Below are 15,674 nucleotides of genomic sequence, written 5' to 3'. Positions count from 1 at the left end.
AATTATTGTATGTTGATGCTAGAACTTCAAATAACATGTAGCATAGTCCAGCATACATGACAGTTTTTCATCGACATTACAATCAACACTGTTGTAAGCACGACTTCCCTTCATGAGTTAAGATCATAAAATACCATTCGTCCGGCATGGCTTCCCTTCATGAGTTAAGATCATAAAATACCATTCGTCCAGCATGGTGAGGCCACTAAACTATCGGAATCAAAATTTTAAAACAACATGTAGTATATGCCATAAGAAGTTCACTATGCACTATTAAACAACATGTGTACACATCTAATCTATATTTTCATGGTTGCATTTAGTGCCGCGGAGCTACATTCAGTTTGTTCATGGAGCGGATCTGTCTGAATAACATAATCTATACTGCTATATAGTACTCCCTCCGTCCGAAAATACTTGTCCAAGGAATGGATGTATCTAGATGCACTAGTAGAAAACAGGGCTTTGGTTCGGCCAGAAAAGAGCATTAATCCCGGTTGCATTACGAACCGGGACTAATGTGAGTATTAGTCCCGGTTCGAGCGGCTAGGGCACCGTACAGGCATTAGTCCCGGTTCAAATGGGAACTTTAGTCCCGGTTGGTGCCACGAACCGGGACTAAAGGGTGCGATGCCCATTAGTACCGGTTCGTGGCACCAACCGGTACTAAAGGTTAGACCTTTAGTCCCGGTTCGAACCACCAACCGGTACTAATGGGGTTTGAGGCATTAGTACCGGTTCATGGCACGAACCGGTACTAAAAGTCCCATTTTCAAACTCTACCCCCCCCCCAATCGCCTTTTCAGTTTTGTAAAAAGCACAAGAAAATGATAAAAAAAACTTCAAAAATTAAAATCCTTCCAGATGTAGTTATGTTACTACATGTACTAGTTAGGAAAATTTAAAAACTTAAATTTGGACATGTTTTGCATACGATGTCAGAAAAAAATGTATAATATATCAAAATGTTCAGCACGAAAATCCGCATCCGATTTTGACAGCCTATGGCCTGTTTGCAAATTTTTAGAATCCTCAAATTCTAAAAGGAAAAAGTTATGCTCAAATTTTTGTTTTTTTTTGAATTTTTGTTAAATCTGGTCAAACTATGGTCAAACTACTTATTCAAGAAGTATTAGTGTTACTAAATAATTATTCAAGAATATTAGTGTTACTAAATAATTATTTCATTTTTTTTTGAATTTTGGTCAAATCTGGTCAAACTGTGGTCAAACAATGGTCAAACTAATTATTCAAGAAATATTAGTGTTACTAAATAATTATTTCAGTTTTTTGAATTTTGGTCAAATCTGGTCAAACTGTGGTCAAACTATGGTCAAACTACTTATTCAAGAAATATTAGTGTTACTAAATAATTATTGTTTTTTAGAACAATAGTTTCAAACTCAAACAGTGAAATGTGTGACTTCATGCTCAAGCTAAATTCCCGAGGGTTAATAGGATTGACATCTTACTATTGTCAGAAAAACAACAAGTGTAGACTTGGAAACGAGGGAGAATAGAACCCGAAAGTTAAGCGTGCTCAGGCTGGAGTAGTGAGAGGATGGGTGACCGTCTAGGAAGTTAGATGATTTGGAATGATGAGGGGTGATTAAAGATTAGAGGTTAAATTGAGCAGTGATGAGGGGTGATTAGAGATTAGAGGTTCAAATAATTCAGAAATTTGAAAATAAAAAAAAATAAAAAAATCATAAAATTTCCTTTAGTACCGGTTGGTGTTACCAACCGAGACTAAAGGTGGACCTCCAGGCAGCGGCCACGTGGAGGGCCTTTAGTCCCGGTTCGTGTAAGAACCGGGACTAAAGGGGGAGGCTTTAGTAACGACCCTTTAGTCCCTGTTTCAGAACCGGGACTAAAGGGGGAGGCTTTAGTAACGACCCTTTAGTCCTGGTTCCAGAACCGGGACTAAAGGCCCTTTTTCTACTAGTGATGTATTTTAGTTCTAGATACACCCATTTGTATCCATTTCTACGACAAGTATTTCCGGAGGGAGTACCTACTCTTGACCTGCAAATTTGTTCACGGGCTAAAAACAATAACCTTCAATGATGTAGACCAACTGAGCATATAACTTACTTTACTGAACCAACACAAGGAAAATGCGAAAGGAAAGTCCAACAATTCTGAAATTCATACCGTTGTGCATGTAAAATTTACTCATATTCACAGTAGTTGTTCCGGGATATGTAGTGTCATTTGCCTTCATGTTTTATCTCTAATATTCCCTACGTTATTTCTGAAACTTGTGGTTCTTCTTTAGAAACGGGAAATTTAATTGTAAATCTTCCGCCATCCCAAGTTGTAGAAAAACCTTGCATATGAAAGGCATATTTGCTAGATGCGAACCTCAAGAGCTTAGATTTTGGCTTGATGAGGTCCGAGTGATTCTTTTTCCCTATAGCAACACACGAACATTTACTAAAGAAATGAACAGATTTCCCTCTTTTACTTCTTTCTTCGCCCAACCAACCATATGTACCTCCTCCCCTCTCCCTTCATCATATGGATTCTTTACCCTCCTATTTCTGGGTTTTTTAGTCATCGGTTTTCTTAAAAATTGATGACTAAGAAAGAAGGGCGTGCCTGGCGCAGTGGCAGTCATTCCACATGTGGCCTGGAGGTCCTGGATTCGAACTATCCTCCTTGCAGAATTATTATGCAAAGGTAAGGTTGTTTAGATATTTCCTTCCTTGGACCCCACCTTGTGTGGGAGTTTTCAGCACTGGATACGCCACTTTTATCGGTTTTCCTAAAAATCGCCTCAACTACCCTCCTTTTTATTGGCAAACCGAATAAAATTATGTTTTCTTTGTTAAATGAACAAGTGTTGACTCAAACGAAACACAGTTGCAGACAACCTACTAATAAAACAATTATGCCCCCGTTGTAATGCATGTGCAATTAGCTAGGCATGAATAATGAAGTGTGTGTATGCGCGCGCGCATGTGTGTTTTAATATCCTTTTGTTTTGCAAAAAGAGTTTTGATATCTTTAAATATCTCGGTTCCAATCTCAGAAGCTTATTGTCTAGCAACAATATCTTTATATATCCTTTCCGTTTTTTTAGTCTGCATATAAGATTTGGTCAAAGTCAAACTTTATAAAGTTTGACTAACTTTATAGAAAAAATATCAACATCTACAATACTCCATCCGTCTCGGTTTACAGTGCGTGCGTGTAGTTCTAGGTCATTCATTTGACTAACGAAAATATGAGTTATATGTCACCAAAAGTATATCATTGGATTCTTAAGCGGTTGTAGTTTTTAAACATATATTTTCATCACATATAATACATATATAGCTAGTTAAATTCTCAACGTAGAACGACGCGCATGCCCTATAAATTGAGACGGAGGAAGCACAAAAGTTATATGCTATGAAAATTAGTTTCATCGTGCATCTAATAATATTGATTACATAGTGTCAATGTTGATATCCTTTCCTACAAACCTAGTCAAATCTTATATACTTTACAAAGTTTGAATTTGACCAAATTTTATATGCAAACTAAAAAGAAACAAAGGAAGTACTTCCTAGTGTCTTATTAGATGTGGTTTGCCTCAGTAGAACCTCCCCCCCCCCCTAAAATGGGTTATGGATCTTAAAACAGACTTTATAAATGGTAATTATGTATTTTAAACCATGTTGCCTTAAATTCAGGGTAGGCAGCAAGGTCGAAGTACCGACAACTTATGTATCTTAAAAGATGGAGGTATTGAAGCAAACCTACTGAAGAATAAGCCGTGCTTATGGATTTCATAACAATCAGAGTCTAGGCTTGGAGGAGGTGATGCGTCCATTTTGCTTCATTATTTTCTACTGTAATTTATCTTATTTCAATGTTATATTTCATATTATAATGCAATTATAATGCATTTTCTCTCTTAAAATGCAAGTTATGCGAAGAGAGGGAGATTGCCGGCAGCTCCGAAGCTCAAAATGAAGCGTGGATTTTTAGAGAATTATTTGGAATATATAATGGAATTATGGAGTAAAGATCTGCCAGAAAAGGTTCACCAGCCAGCCACATGGGCAGGTGGCACAGTCACCCTCTAAACCCGCCACCTAAGCTTGTGTGCCCCTGGTGGCTCTCCTCCAGAAGTCCTTTGGCCATAAAATCCTAACTACCCTAGAAAAAATCAAGAGGACAATTTCGGGACTTTTTGCCACCGTTTGCGTGGCGGAACAGAGACAAAGCACTTTTGCTCTGTGGCAGAGCGATTCCACCAGGGAAACTTCCCTCGAGGAGGAGGGAATCAAAGCCTTCATCATCACCAACACTTCTCTCATCATGGGAATCATCATCTTCACCAGCGGCATCTCATCTCAAAACTCTAGCTCATCCTTTGTGTTCAATCTTTGTACCAGACCTCATATTGGTACCTGAGAGTGCTAGTTGACAATGCAAAATACCACCAGATCCCTCTGTAGGGTTACAAGTGCAGCTGGAAGTCTCGAAGCGAAGGTCGCACAAAGGTTTTACCCTACATCCTACTTGCTTTGATATTTCACGGTGGAGGAATACCTCATGCAAAGGGTTTACAATGGTGATTGATATTGTTACCAAGAGCTGCTATCGGATATTAGATGGGAAGGCGTTTTTTGATACTATTAGTGTGAAAAAACGTCTTATATTATGGTGTGGAGGGAGTAGTACACATGCTTATTTGGTAGGTTTGGTAAAATATGATGTTTCCTCAAGTCGATGACCCCAAATTATTGAAGGAGTGCATGAGGATGTAGGATTTCTCTACTTGCATCAACATTTTTTGGGATTCGGTAAATTCTGTTTATAATGGACTTGTTAGGGAATCTTTTGTTTCCACAATAAGATAGTCACGAAAGTAAACAAATGATCTGAAAAACTGGCTTCACTTTTGTATAAATTTAGGTAGTGGACACTGCAGGGCTCTTCATCCTCTACACGATCCAGCAGACAAGGCCATTGTTGAAACAGCACCATCCTAAGTCTGTCTTTCAAAGCAAAACAAGAAAAGGTATATGAGATGTAGCAGATTTTTCCTACACTGCACTCGTTCATATTTGGTTTTGCTCATATGTTGCACTAAATTTCTTTCAATAATCATCGAACGACGCAGCTACTCCAGAAGAAGAAAAACCAACAATGATGCTGCTACAGGGTCTAAATAGAGAAAAAAGGTAAGTATATGCTAATTATATCAAAATGCACCAACCATGCTATGCCTAATAGCTAATATAATAAGATGGCCTTATTACCAACAGATCTGCCAAAAAATAGTTGTTCGTTTCAGGGACCAGCGAAGGGGATGCAACTAATCTGCAGATGCAGTGAAAAGTGTTTCAAATCCAGCATCTTATGATAGTTGAGGATGTTGCTTCCTGTTCTGCATATATGTACTAACTGTATATTGTTGGGTACTAAGAATGCAACAGATGAATGAGCTATAGCCATTCCCCATATGCCAAAACTAGGGCACGAACCAATCCCAGTAAAGAACAACTCGAGTAGAACGGATGTGCTAAACTTTGCGCTAAAATGAACAGTTTTGATCAAGAACTTTCACACCGCCAACTCTATCCCGAGCAAACTATTTAAATTTTCTTCCATGGATGAAACCGACAAAGACTATCTCAGGCTTACTGACGGGCGCGGCGGCACGCGCCTCCGCCCGCTAGTAGGCATTAGTTTACCTGATAATTCACCACCACCAGCAAGAGAGGGCACTGCAAGTCTGCAATAGAATGCTAACATGGTTTCAAATAGACTAAAGCTGACCGGCATATATAGAAAAAACTGACAGCGGAATAAGACATGATTCTAGTCAGAATATATTGGCAGGGTTTGAGCTTTTCCATCAGCATGTCATTGGGCATCCTTGTAAAGGAAGACATCTGGAACAGAGGCTGAATCCAGCTCATAGAAGCCGCTGAGCTTGCCGCCATTTTCTTCCGTCAGACAGAACGAGGGCACCCGGTGAGAGAACTTCAGATTGTGCCTTGTAGGTATCTCCACAACTCTCTTTCGCTTGCCAGGCTTGAACACCGCTGTGTAACCATTGACTTGAGTAAGAAGAGAAACTTTTGTGCTAGCTTCAGTGCGCTCAATGATCTCGCCGATCTCAAATCCGCAAGCATGAGGGCTCGAGGGAGTCCAGTCAGGTGTCCAGTTCATGTAGATGACCCAAATCTCACCTACTTGCGGAACAATTTCAATCTGCTGGTTGGGGTCATGTCCGGTGCATACTAAATGAGAGAAAGTATCGTTTGTTTCGTACATGGTTGTCCACTTTCGAATTTTAAATTTACCACAGCTGACAGGTATATCCTGCTCCAACCACTGTTTCTCCTGCTCCACTTGGGGACAAGCTTCAAGCCAGGTCAAATAAACTTTGAAAGGTTCTAGCTCGACTTTGCTTACCCAGCCATAGAACTTAGGGAAGTTGTCAACATCACTGTATAAAGCCCATATTTGTCCACGTTCAAACTTCTCACATGAGCGGCATTCCTCGAAGTTATAGAATTCAGAATCAGGATATGTATAAACTAAGGAGGGACTATTTTGCTCAGAGAAGTCACCTAAAGAATTAGGACCATCGGGATTTCTCTGCAAGGATGTCTTTGGCTCAGAAGAAATATATTCATTTTCTCCTCTACTGCTTGCACTGTCAGTGCTCAAATCAATGGATGTGCTGCCCTCTTTCTTGCCAGGGGACATGCAGGAGTGAAGAGAAACACAAGGAAACGCTGCATCCAGGTCAATGGGGAGACATGCAGTGTCAAGTTCCAGAAAACCTCCAGGGACACCAACTTTCTCATTACCATTTGTCCTATAAAACGGAACACTGTGAGAAAAACGAAGTAGCTCACTTGGTGCTACCACAATTTCAGATTTATCCTTAACTGTCATAAATAAACTGACAAAGCCTTCAATCCTGACCAATGGGACAACAGTAACGCCAGCACTAACTGAGAAATTTGACAGGACTTCCACGACTTCATATTCATAGGATCTATGATTATCTGCATCTGATCCCCACTGCATGTTCCATCCCTTATAAAGAGCCCATACCTCACCCTTATTGGGATGTACTTCATATTTCCTTCGTTTAAAACCTTTTGTCCATGAAACAATATGCGAAAACATTTGTCTGTCTTGTGATATCTCTGTTGTTCCTAAGCTAAAGCTTCCACAAGCAACGGGCAGTTCTTCATCGGACCATTTCTCCTCTGCTTCGTTCATTGCAATGCGCTCCAGCCAAGTGAGATGAACTTTAAAGTTGGAGGCATCCAAACTTTTTATTCTAGCATAATATCTCGGCATGCCATCAAGGTTATCATAAAGGGCCCAGATTTGACCAGTTTCAAACAGACTAGCATCCCTCAACTTCTCAAAGTCGAAAAATTCTGCGTCAGGGAAAGAAAGCTTCACAGAATAGCAAGGTTGATTCTGACCAACAGTATCTGTAACTTCTGCCCTGATATTGTCCTGATCACCTATATCTGGAGTTTTAGCTTCCTCTTGGATGTCTACTTTGCCAGACACATCAGATGGAACCGATTGCCTGTCAACGTTAGTGACATTATCATCAAATATCTGCTTCCCATTCAAATCAGCATTAGATGGACAATTGTTCTTTCTTCGCTTCTTTTTGCTATTATAGTTGAGGCTACTACTGCCATCAGCATCTTGCGTCCTCCTAGCTGATCTCCGGAGAACAGGGGATCCTGCAGCATTTAACACTGTAGATGCATCCTCTATACCCGAGTTCTTTCTGTCAAAAACACCTGTGTTCATGTTTACAGTTTGGGCAGAAGATTTACTTTGAGTCTTTGCTGGAATTTCAACTTTCCCCTTTGTAATATACGACTGGTTAGCTTCCTTCTCGCCACTAGGATTGTCATGCCCTTTTATATCGCATTCTGCCACATTTATCCTTATTTTGGCATATGTGTTAACACCTGTAGATGAAAGCTTTGCAGGACCAGGGACATTCATAGCATTTGAAGCTGCAGATGCATCTGCTCTACCTGACTTTGCTCTGCCAATGATGCTTGGATCAGGAGGATCTGGTATTGACCATCCACCCATATGTTCATTTGCAGTCGGTACAGCAGGTTTTTCTTGATTCATTGCTGAAAATTGACTTTGCCCGCTTGTCGTTCTTGACTGACTAGGGACATTCATAGCATCTGAAGCTGCAGATGCATCTGCTCTACCTGACTTTGGTCTGCCAATGATGCTTGGATCAGGAGGATCTGGTATTGACCATCCACCCATATGTTCATTTGCAGTCGGTACAGCAGGTTTTTCTTGATTCATTGCTGAAAATTGACTTTGCCCGCTTGTCGTTCTTGACTGACTAGCTTTCTCGCCCATGGTTGGCCTGCTATACCCTTTCATGTAACCGTCACCTTGGGCCACATTCATCCTTGGATTCGCACCTGTGGTTTCCTGTGCAGAAGAAAGCTTCACACGGCGGCCTTGTTGACTTGGAAACGTCTTCGTTGGAACTTGAGAATTAGTGGGTACACTCGATGAAGGCGGCGCATACTGTTCTTGTAAGTTGTACTTGTATGCAAAGAAATTATTTTCGCAGTTCAGACAGCGGATCAGAGTGTTTAGGGCATGGTTGTGATACTGATATCGCATCTGACAATGAGCACATATGGTCCAAAAAGTCTGTACATGCCCAGGTACATCGCATTTGCTTGTGCCACTCTTCTTTTGTTGCTGTGTAGCTTGCTTCGACACTTTTCTGGAAGCATACTGCCTTCTGATATCATAATGAGATCGCTTTGTTTGATCACACAATATTGAATGAGCTTCAGCAACCAACTTGAAAGCAGCTTCAGCACCAGGAAAACAGTTTTTATCGGGATGGAGTGAAAAGGCAAGCCTGAGGTATTGCTTTCTTATGTTAGCATGATCTGTTGTTGCCTCCACTTGAAGGATTGCATACCAGTCCGGCTCTCCATTCACCCTTGCCTCTGCTGCACAGTGTACAGTGCAAACACTTAACAGCTGAGATATATTTTCAAGCTCTGGAAATAGCATCTGAGCTTTAAGTGCAATCTTTCGGGCACCAGCGAAGTCTTTATCTTCCAACTTCTTTGCAGCAATGTCCCTGGCCATGGAAGCCTCTTCTCTGTTGCACTCCATCATAATCACTGCCAAAAAAATACCACGAAGCTCTCACGTGAAGTGATATCAGCTGGAAATGAGTATCCTCTGACTCAAGCTTCACAGCGGATAACAGATGCGCACATCTCGACAATTTCTCAAACAACAATATGACTGAAAATTTACTGCATCAGGACCTACAAATTTAAGAAGGAAAGAATAATTCTTAGTAACTGAAAATTTAACACCTAAAAACACACGCATTTGTGGATTCCATAACAATAAGTCAAGATTGCTCAAGTGCAAAACCTAGTATACGAGACCACATATGATATATTCCCTCCGTTCGTAAATAGATAGTTTCCTAGAAAGCGTGCAGTCAAATTTGTTTAACTTTGACTAGCAGTAGATAAAATAATAGTTAGATTGGTAAGATGAAAGTAGAAATATTAGATTTTTCATGAAATATATTTCCATCATATTAAACTACAAGTTTCTACTAACATATACGCATGGTCAAGAATACATATTTGAGAACGAGTCAATGCTAAAACATCATCTATCTAGTGACACATCGAAAGGCAATACCAGCAAAAAAAAGAAGACATGTGAACAAGATTGACAAAAGATATATTTCACATCAACCTTATGCACTGATAAGGAAGAGCGAATTGTTATTTATAATCAGCTACTTGGCCAGCGTTCTTCGTAAGTTGTTTATGCAGTGCCGTCTATTATCAGCTATCACCAGAAAATGTTTACCACATCAGGACCCCGCAGCTGTGGAAAATTTACTGCATCAGGACCTACAAATTGTTATTTATAATCAGCTATCACCAGAAAATGTTTGTAGCAGGCTATTATCAGCTCGTCGATGTACAACACCATAGTATAGTTTGTGTTGCATGTGATTTAGTGACAAAAGAATGACCGGAAAGGGGCATAACCCACTAGAAACAAATAGAGAAGTAATAGATTATCTTGTCAAGTAAATACAGTGCCATTCTCGACAACTCTAGATGAAAAGGAAAAACTTGCCATGTTCCCATGTGCAGGAAGGAGTTTGATGAGCCCAAAGTAAGACGTGTGAAAACATGGGTTATTCAAGGAAAATTTGGGGCATCGTGGCAGCGACTCAGATGGGCTGTCTCAGGTGTAAGAAGAGATGAGAACGACTAGAGAGCACTACTGGATTTGTAATACAAGAAAGTATCCAGGGAATTTCTAGATCCGGCAGATACTACATGCTTCAGGTTCAATCCTGCATACCACAGGAAGCAGATGAAACTAGATATCTGCAGGCAAATTAAATCGCCACTCCATCATCATTACCATATCTCTCGGCAAAAACGTACTAAACCAATGCGTTCATTCATCATCACTAAACACGCCAATTTCCTATGGCATCCTCTGAGAACAAGCATTGTACAGCTACTGCAAAGATCGTGGTAAGAAAAACATTTGCAATCATATTCCTTCTTTCATTCCTTTCATTTACTTTGGCATAAAATTTAAATGCATGTATATGTGTAGTAATTTCTAAACTATGACATAGGCACACCTCAGTACCAACAGGATGTAAAGGGATTACGAGACTACAAGAGCACTCAAACAATCAGTGAAACATACAACCAACACTAACCGCAGCAACATTCAAGCAATCAACAGCCAACAGAATGCAAAAATATGACAGTTGCATTGCGACAACCAGCACCACGTAGCGCATTCAAACAAGTGGCCAGTACCAACAATGATTTCTAGGGCATTGCAGTTTTGTAAGAAAATCGTACCAATCCCCGCCCTCCAAGCCCATGCTGCTGTCTGCAGCTGCGCCCCACAACCCAAATAAACAATACATTATCAATTTCGGAAATTACAGGGCACAAACTCACCGATCACATTCCCGGAAAAAAGTGGGGAAAAAAAACTCGCTGATCACATAAACGAGATTAGAGGGGGCAAACATTGCAGGGGTACGGTAGATGCAGTAACCTAGGGTTTGGGGCCGCGTGGTTCGGGAGAGGCAGCGGCCTGAGAGGAGGAAAGGGTTTGTGGGAGGAACCCGGGAGGGGCTGCCGGAGGGGACGCAATGGAGACTACATCTTCTGCTCCTACCACGCCATAGGAAGACTCGCCCATGCATAGGATTGGAATTCGATCAGCGCAGGAAGAAGAAACCAATCTAAAATCTAGTTGCATCCATTCATTCATCCATCCATCCATCCATCCATCCATCTAGGAGACAGATCAGAGAGGAAACATGCATCCAGTTCGTCCATTCATCCATCCATCTAGGAGATAGAGTAGAGCGGCGACAGAGAGGAGAGGGCTCACCGGAGGCGACGTCGGGCGCCGAGGCCAGTGGCCGGGGGCGGAGTCGGGGCGAGGCAGGCGTCGAGGCCAGCGGCCGGGGCGGGCTGTCGGGCGACGCGGCGGCGGCGGCGGCGCGAGCCCTAGTGTGGGGAGTTGGGGGATCGAGCAACAGAGAGGACGAGTCGTGCGACTCGTTTGGAGCGGGCGGCCACCAGTGTCAGTTTCTTAGTAATTTGCCCCTCAAATTGGGGTACTACCATAGCTGGCCAAACGGGCCGGCCCGGCACGGCCCGGCCTGCTGAGGCACGATTATTATATGGGCCGTGCCGGCCCGCGTGCTGCAGCCTGCAGCCCAGGCACGGCCCATATGCTAATTGGGCCGGCCCACCGGCATGCTAGGCCCGCTAATCTGCCTCCTATTTTGCGCACTGGGCGTTTTTAGCCTATTTTTATCTGTTGGGCCACATTAGAATACATAAAAAAATAAAAATAAAAGATAATCGGGCCGTGCCGTGCCGGCCCGCGTGCTCGGCCTTCAGGCCCAGGCACGCCCCTAGCGTGCCGCGTGCCAGGCCTGGCCCGTTTAGCACGTGCCGTGTCGTGCCAGGCCCGTGCCGTGCTGGCCGTGCTACCGGGCCGACCCAGTTATCCTGGCCCATTTGGCCACCTATAGGCACTACCTTAAATCGAAGGGCACTATTAGGCGCCGGCGCGCCGGCCGAAAGTTTCGGCAGGTCACCCCCCCTCCCCCTCCCCCGTCGTTGATATCTCGAATCGTTTACCTACCTCTCTTAACGCTTGGTCAACGGCTGGATAAAACACCATGACCCGCTCGCCTCTGCCAAGATAGCCGCGCGCGTGTCCAGTGTGAGCGAGGCGCGGCAGCAGCCTCGCGTCGCCGTCTCACCGCGGCATCGGCGTTCAAGGGAAGCATGCCGGCACGATAGTTGCAGCTGGGTGCAGAGCATGCCGGTTCCAGCTCGTCCTCGTAATACACCCCCTCCCCCTCTCCCCTCACCGGCTGCAGCTCCACCATGGGCGGTTGCAGCTCGCAGCCAAGCCGGTTCCAGCATTTCGCCTAGTCGGGCGTAGCACGACGTCGTCGTTCCAGCACCTTCCTCTTGCTAGCTGCAGCTCCGCCATGAAACGCCACAAAAAAATCAGCAAGAAAAACTATGTTCACGGAAAATGTCCTATCAAAAAACAACACCGGTTTCAGCAAAAATGCACCGCTGCCGACCATCACAACAAAAAGAAAACTCACCGGATCTAGCAAAATGTTTGGCCGGCTGTAACAAAACAAAAAGTCGATGCAGCAAAATGACTCGAATGGTCGTTCGGTTGCAGCACTGGTCATGTGTGGATGCATCTTTTCGCCGACCAGTTCCAGCAAAAAAATCGCCGGTTGCAGCACGGGAGGTCGTCGTCTCCATCTCCGGCAGCTTCTGGTTGCAGCTTTCCGCCCGGTCGGTTCCAGCAACAAAAACTAGCCGTTTGTAGCACAAGGGGTCGTCATCTCCATCACAAGCTACTGCTGGTTGCAACGCCGTTGCAGCTGCTACCTCGCTGCACCGCCTGCCACAAAACAAGCCATGGCTGCGGCCGCCCTTGAGTTGCAGCACCGCCCACCACACTACCCCCCATATTCGTGGGAGAGGAAGGAGCCGCGTGAGCGTCACAGCCATCGGGAGGTAGGAGCCGCACAAGCACCATGGCAGGGGCCGCTCACCAGGGAAGATTGTTGTGTCGTGGCCCATGGCTGACGAGATAGCTATTGAGGGGAGAGAGATGTGAGGGGAATGAATGGTTGTACTGCGTTGTGAAGAGATAAGCGGTGGGTGGACCCAAATGCTAACGTGGAGAGAAAACTTAAGCGAGCGACGTGGTGCGACCGGCCGAAGATTTGGCCGGCATGTAGGCACGAAGGTGGTGGGGACCTACGTCGACTCAAACTGTATTGCATGGGAATACGAGCGAACCACTGAGCGATGAGGGAGGGCTAGTGATGGTGTCATGGACTAGGGGGTCCTAGCTTAGCTGATCTTGGCCCTGGGCCGAGCTGACGACCCATGATAAAGAAAGAACTCCGGAGGCCTCAAACCCGCGATGTATCGAACACCGCCGATGACTTGACGTGTACTCCAAGGATAACTACTATGTCCGGCATGTGATCTCTAGTTGACAACCAATCTTATGTAACCCTAGATACCCTTGGTGCCTATATAAACCGGAGGGTTGAGCCCGTAGAGGGATCTCATTCATTCATTACCATCATCCATACTAGCCTTAGGGTTTAGTCCACAACTTACGATCTCGAGGTAGATGAACTCTATACATTGATATACACATAATATAAGCCAGAGTAGGACGTAGGGTTTTACCTCTTTGAGAGGGCCCGAACCTGGGTAAAAACGTTGTGTCCATTGTCTCCTGTTACCCATCGATCCGATCTCATAGCTCAGGGCCCCCCTACCCGAGGTCTGTCGGTCTTCGAGGGTAGATATATATAAGTGTGTGTATGTGCGCGCGCGCGCGCGTGTGTGTGTGTGTGTGTGTGTGTGTGTGTGTGCGTGCATGTGTGTGTGTGTATTTTGATATCCCTAATTATCTCGGTTGCGACCTCCAATGCTTACAGTCTAGCAAAAATATCGTGATATGCTTTCTAGTGTCTTATTAGATGAGGTTTGCCTTGGTTCAACCCCCTCCCCCTAAGTAAGTTTAGGTATCTCAAAATACACTCTATAAATAGTAATTGTGTATTTACAAATTTTGCCTTAAAATTCGGATATCCCACTACCACGAGTGCCGACGACCGTGCAAGGCACCAAACTAAGGGTCAAGACCCGTCGAGCTATGGCTAGAGATTTCTTCTAACATGATTGAAGCAACAATCCTATCTGTTCTCATTTGACGAAACATTTTATTTTTCTACTAAAACAACATGTTCCTCTAGCAGTGGCATTGGGAACGACAGAAGACACAAATAATGGATGCCCGATAAACTTAGTACTCCCTCTGATCCAAAATAAGTGTCATAGTTTTGAAGTGGGGTTAGTTCAAAACTCCTAGTTCAAAACCATGCCACTTACAATGGACCAGAGGTAGTAATAAACAAGGAATCCGAGATTAAGAACCACTCTCAATAATGAGAGGGGGCTAGAATTAGTTAATTTGTGTGAGCAACATCGGCGGTGGAAGAATCTGTGGTGATTTGCCGCTATTGTGCCGAAGGAGAAGAAGAAAATGAGAGTTTAGGAGAGAGAAAGGGAGAGATAAACAGACTGGTTAAACAAAAAAACTATACTACCCTTATGTCGACCACTAATCCGTAAAGCTTTTAGGGGGGGTGGCGAAGGGTAGGGGTAGTGAAGCAAATCCTACGGGAGAATAAGCCACCCTAATGGATTTCTTAATACATCGGCAGGTCAAAACTTGAGGTAACAAAACGAATTTCATAACGCGCTCTTACGCACAACAATTTCTTACTTTTTTGGTCAACGCTGATCTTCTTCCGCAACCGTTTCTTTAACAAGACCAGTCTCATTAGCTAATCGCCTTTGCAGCATAGAGCAAGCTGACCGACCAAGGGTGGAAGAATGAGGACTTGTTTTGGACCAAGCAACAGAATCTCATCTTCCTAGATGTGATCAAGGCCAAGCAAAACACCTATGTGCCAGTTCAGTGGATTGACATGAATCATATGAAGAAGGACCGGGCATATTTTGGTGAGCCTCTGGATTTGGTGGAGCAGTTTGGCATTGAGGAGTTTCTCACGTTTCACAAGGACTTTGACCCGGAGATTGTGGCTCGGTTCTTTGCTTCTGTCCACTTCCACACGGATGAGAAGCGGACCATGACTTGGATGACTAATGGGAAGAGATGTCTGCTGAGTGGAAGGAGTTCATGGATATGTTGCACGTTCGTGATGAGGGGCTAAATGCGCTCGTTGGTGTCCGCCCACATGCCAACCCCGAGTCGGCCTCCAAGAACAAGCTTCAACCCTACCTTGTTGAGAAGAAGTTAGCCAATGGCAAGAAGACTTTTGTGCTGAACCCGTTCCTTGACATCATGCACCGGATCTTCCGCAACACTCTTTTTCCTCGCATAGGCGACAAGGACAAGGTGCATGCCTATCTTGTGGACATGATGCTCATCTGTGAGAAGGCGCGTCTCCAACAACTTGAACCACTTGATGTCTCTCATATCATGTGGTGTGAGCTGCAGTTTGCTGTGTTCAA

At 43.8% G+C, this 15,674-nt stretch overlaps 1 protein-coding gene across 3 annotated transcripts; it reads right to left on the bottom strand.

The window, feature by feature from the left end:
• Positions 1 to 5,575: 5,575 nt before the first annotated feature.
• On the bottom strand, positions 5,576 to 11,661 carry LOC123051383 (uncharacterized). Of its 3 annotated transcripts, none has more exons than XM_044474251.1 (3): positions 11,458 to 11,661; positions 8,270 to 9,320; positions 5,576 to 8,080 (listed from the first exon to the last, which is right to left on the bottom strand). In XM_044474251.1, exons 2-3 carry the CDS (start codon positions 9,163 to 9,165, stop codon positions 5,866 to 5,868), a joined length of 3,111 nt encoding a protein of 1,036 aa, XP_044330186.1. In that variant the 5' UTR covers positions 9,166 to 9,320; positions 11,458 to 11,661; the 3' UTR covers positions 5,576 to 5,865. The 3 variants fall into 3 exon arrangements, with proteins under 3 accessions (XP_044330186.1, XP_044330185.1, XP_044330184.1); XM_044474250.1 differs by adding an exon at positions 9,769 to 9,929 and having other exon boundaries at positions 5,576 to 9,320; positions 11,458 to 11,647; XM_044474249.1 differs by having other exon boundaries at positions 5,576 to 9,320.
• Positions 11,662 to 15,674: the final 4,013 nt, after the last annotated feature.

The sequence above is a fragment of the Triticum aestivum genome, chromosome 2D (assembly GCF_018294505.1).
Source record: "Triticum aestivum cultivar Chinese Spring chromosome 2D, IWGSC CS RefSeq v2.1, whole genome shotgun sequence".
Lineage (NCBI taxonomy): Eukaryota > Viridiplantae > Streptophyta > Magnoliopsida > Poales > Poaceae > Triticum > Triticum aestivum.
Note: the sequence above shows the minus strand (reverse complement) of the source record. Positions and strands in the feature narration are given on the sequence as shown.

Excerpts from the sequence above, each read along its gene's own strand:
- LOC123051383 (XM_044474249.1), bottom strand. The coding sequence starts at position 9,165 with ATGATGGAGTGCAACAGAGAAGAGGCTTCCATGGCCAGGGACATTGCT.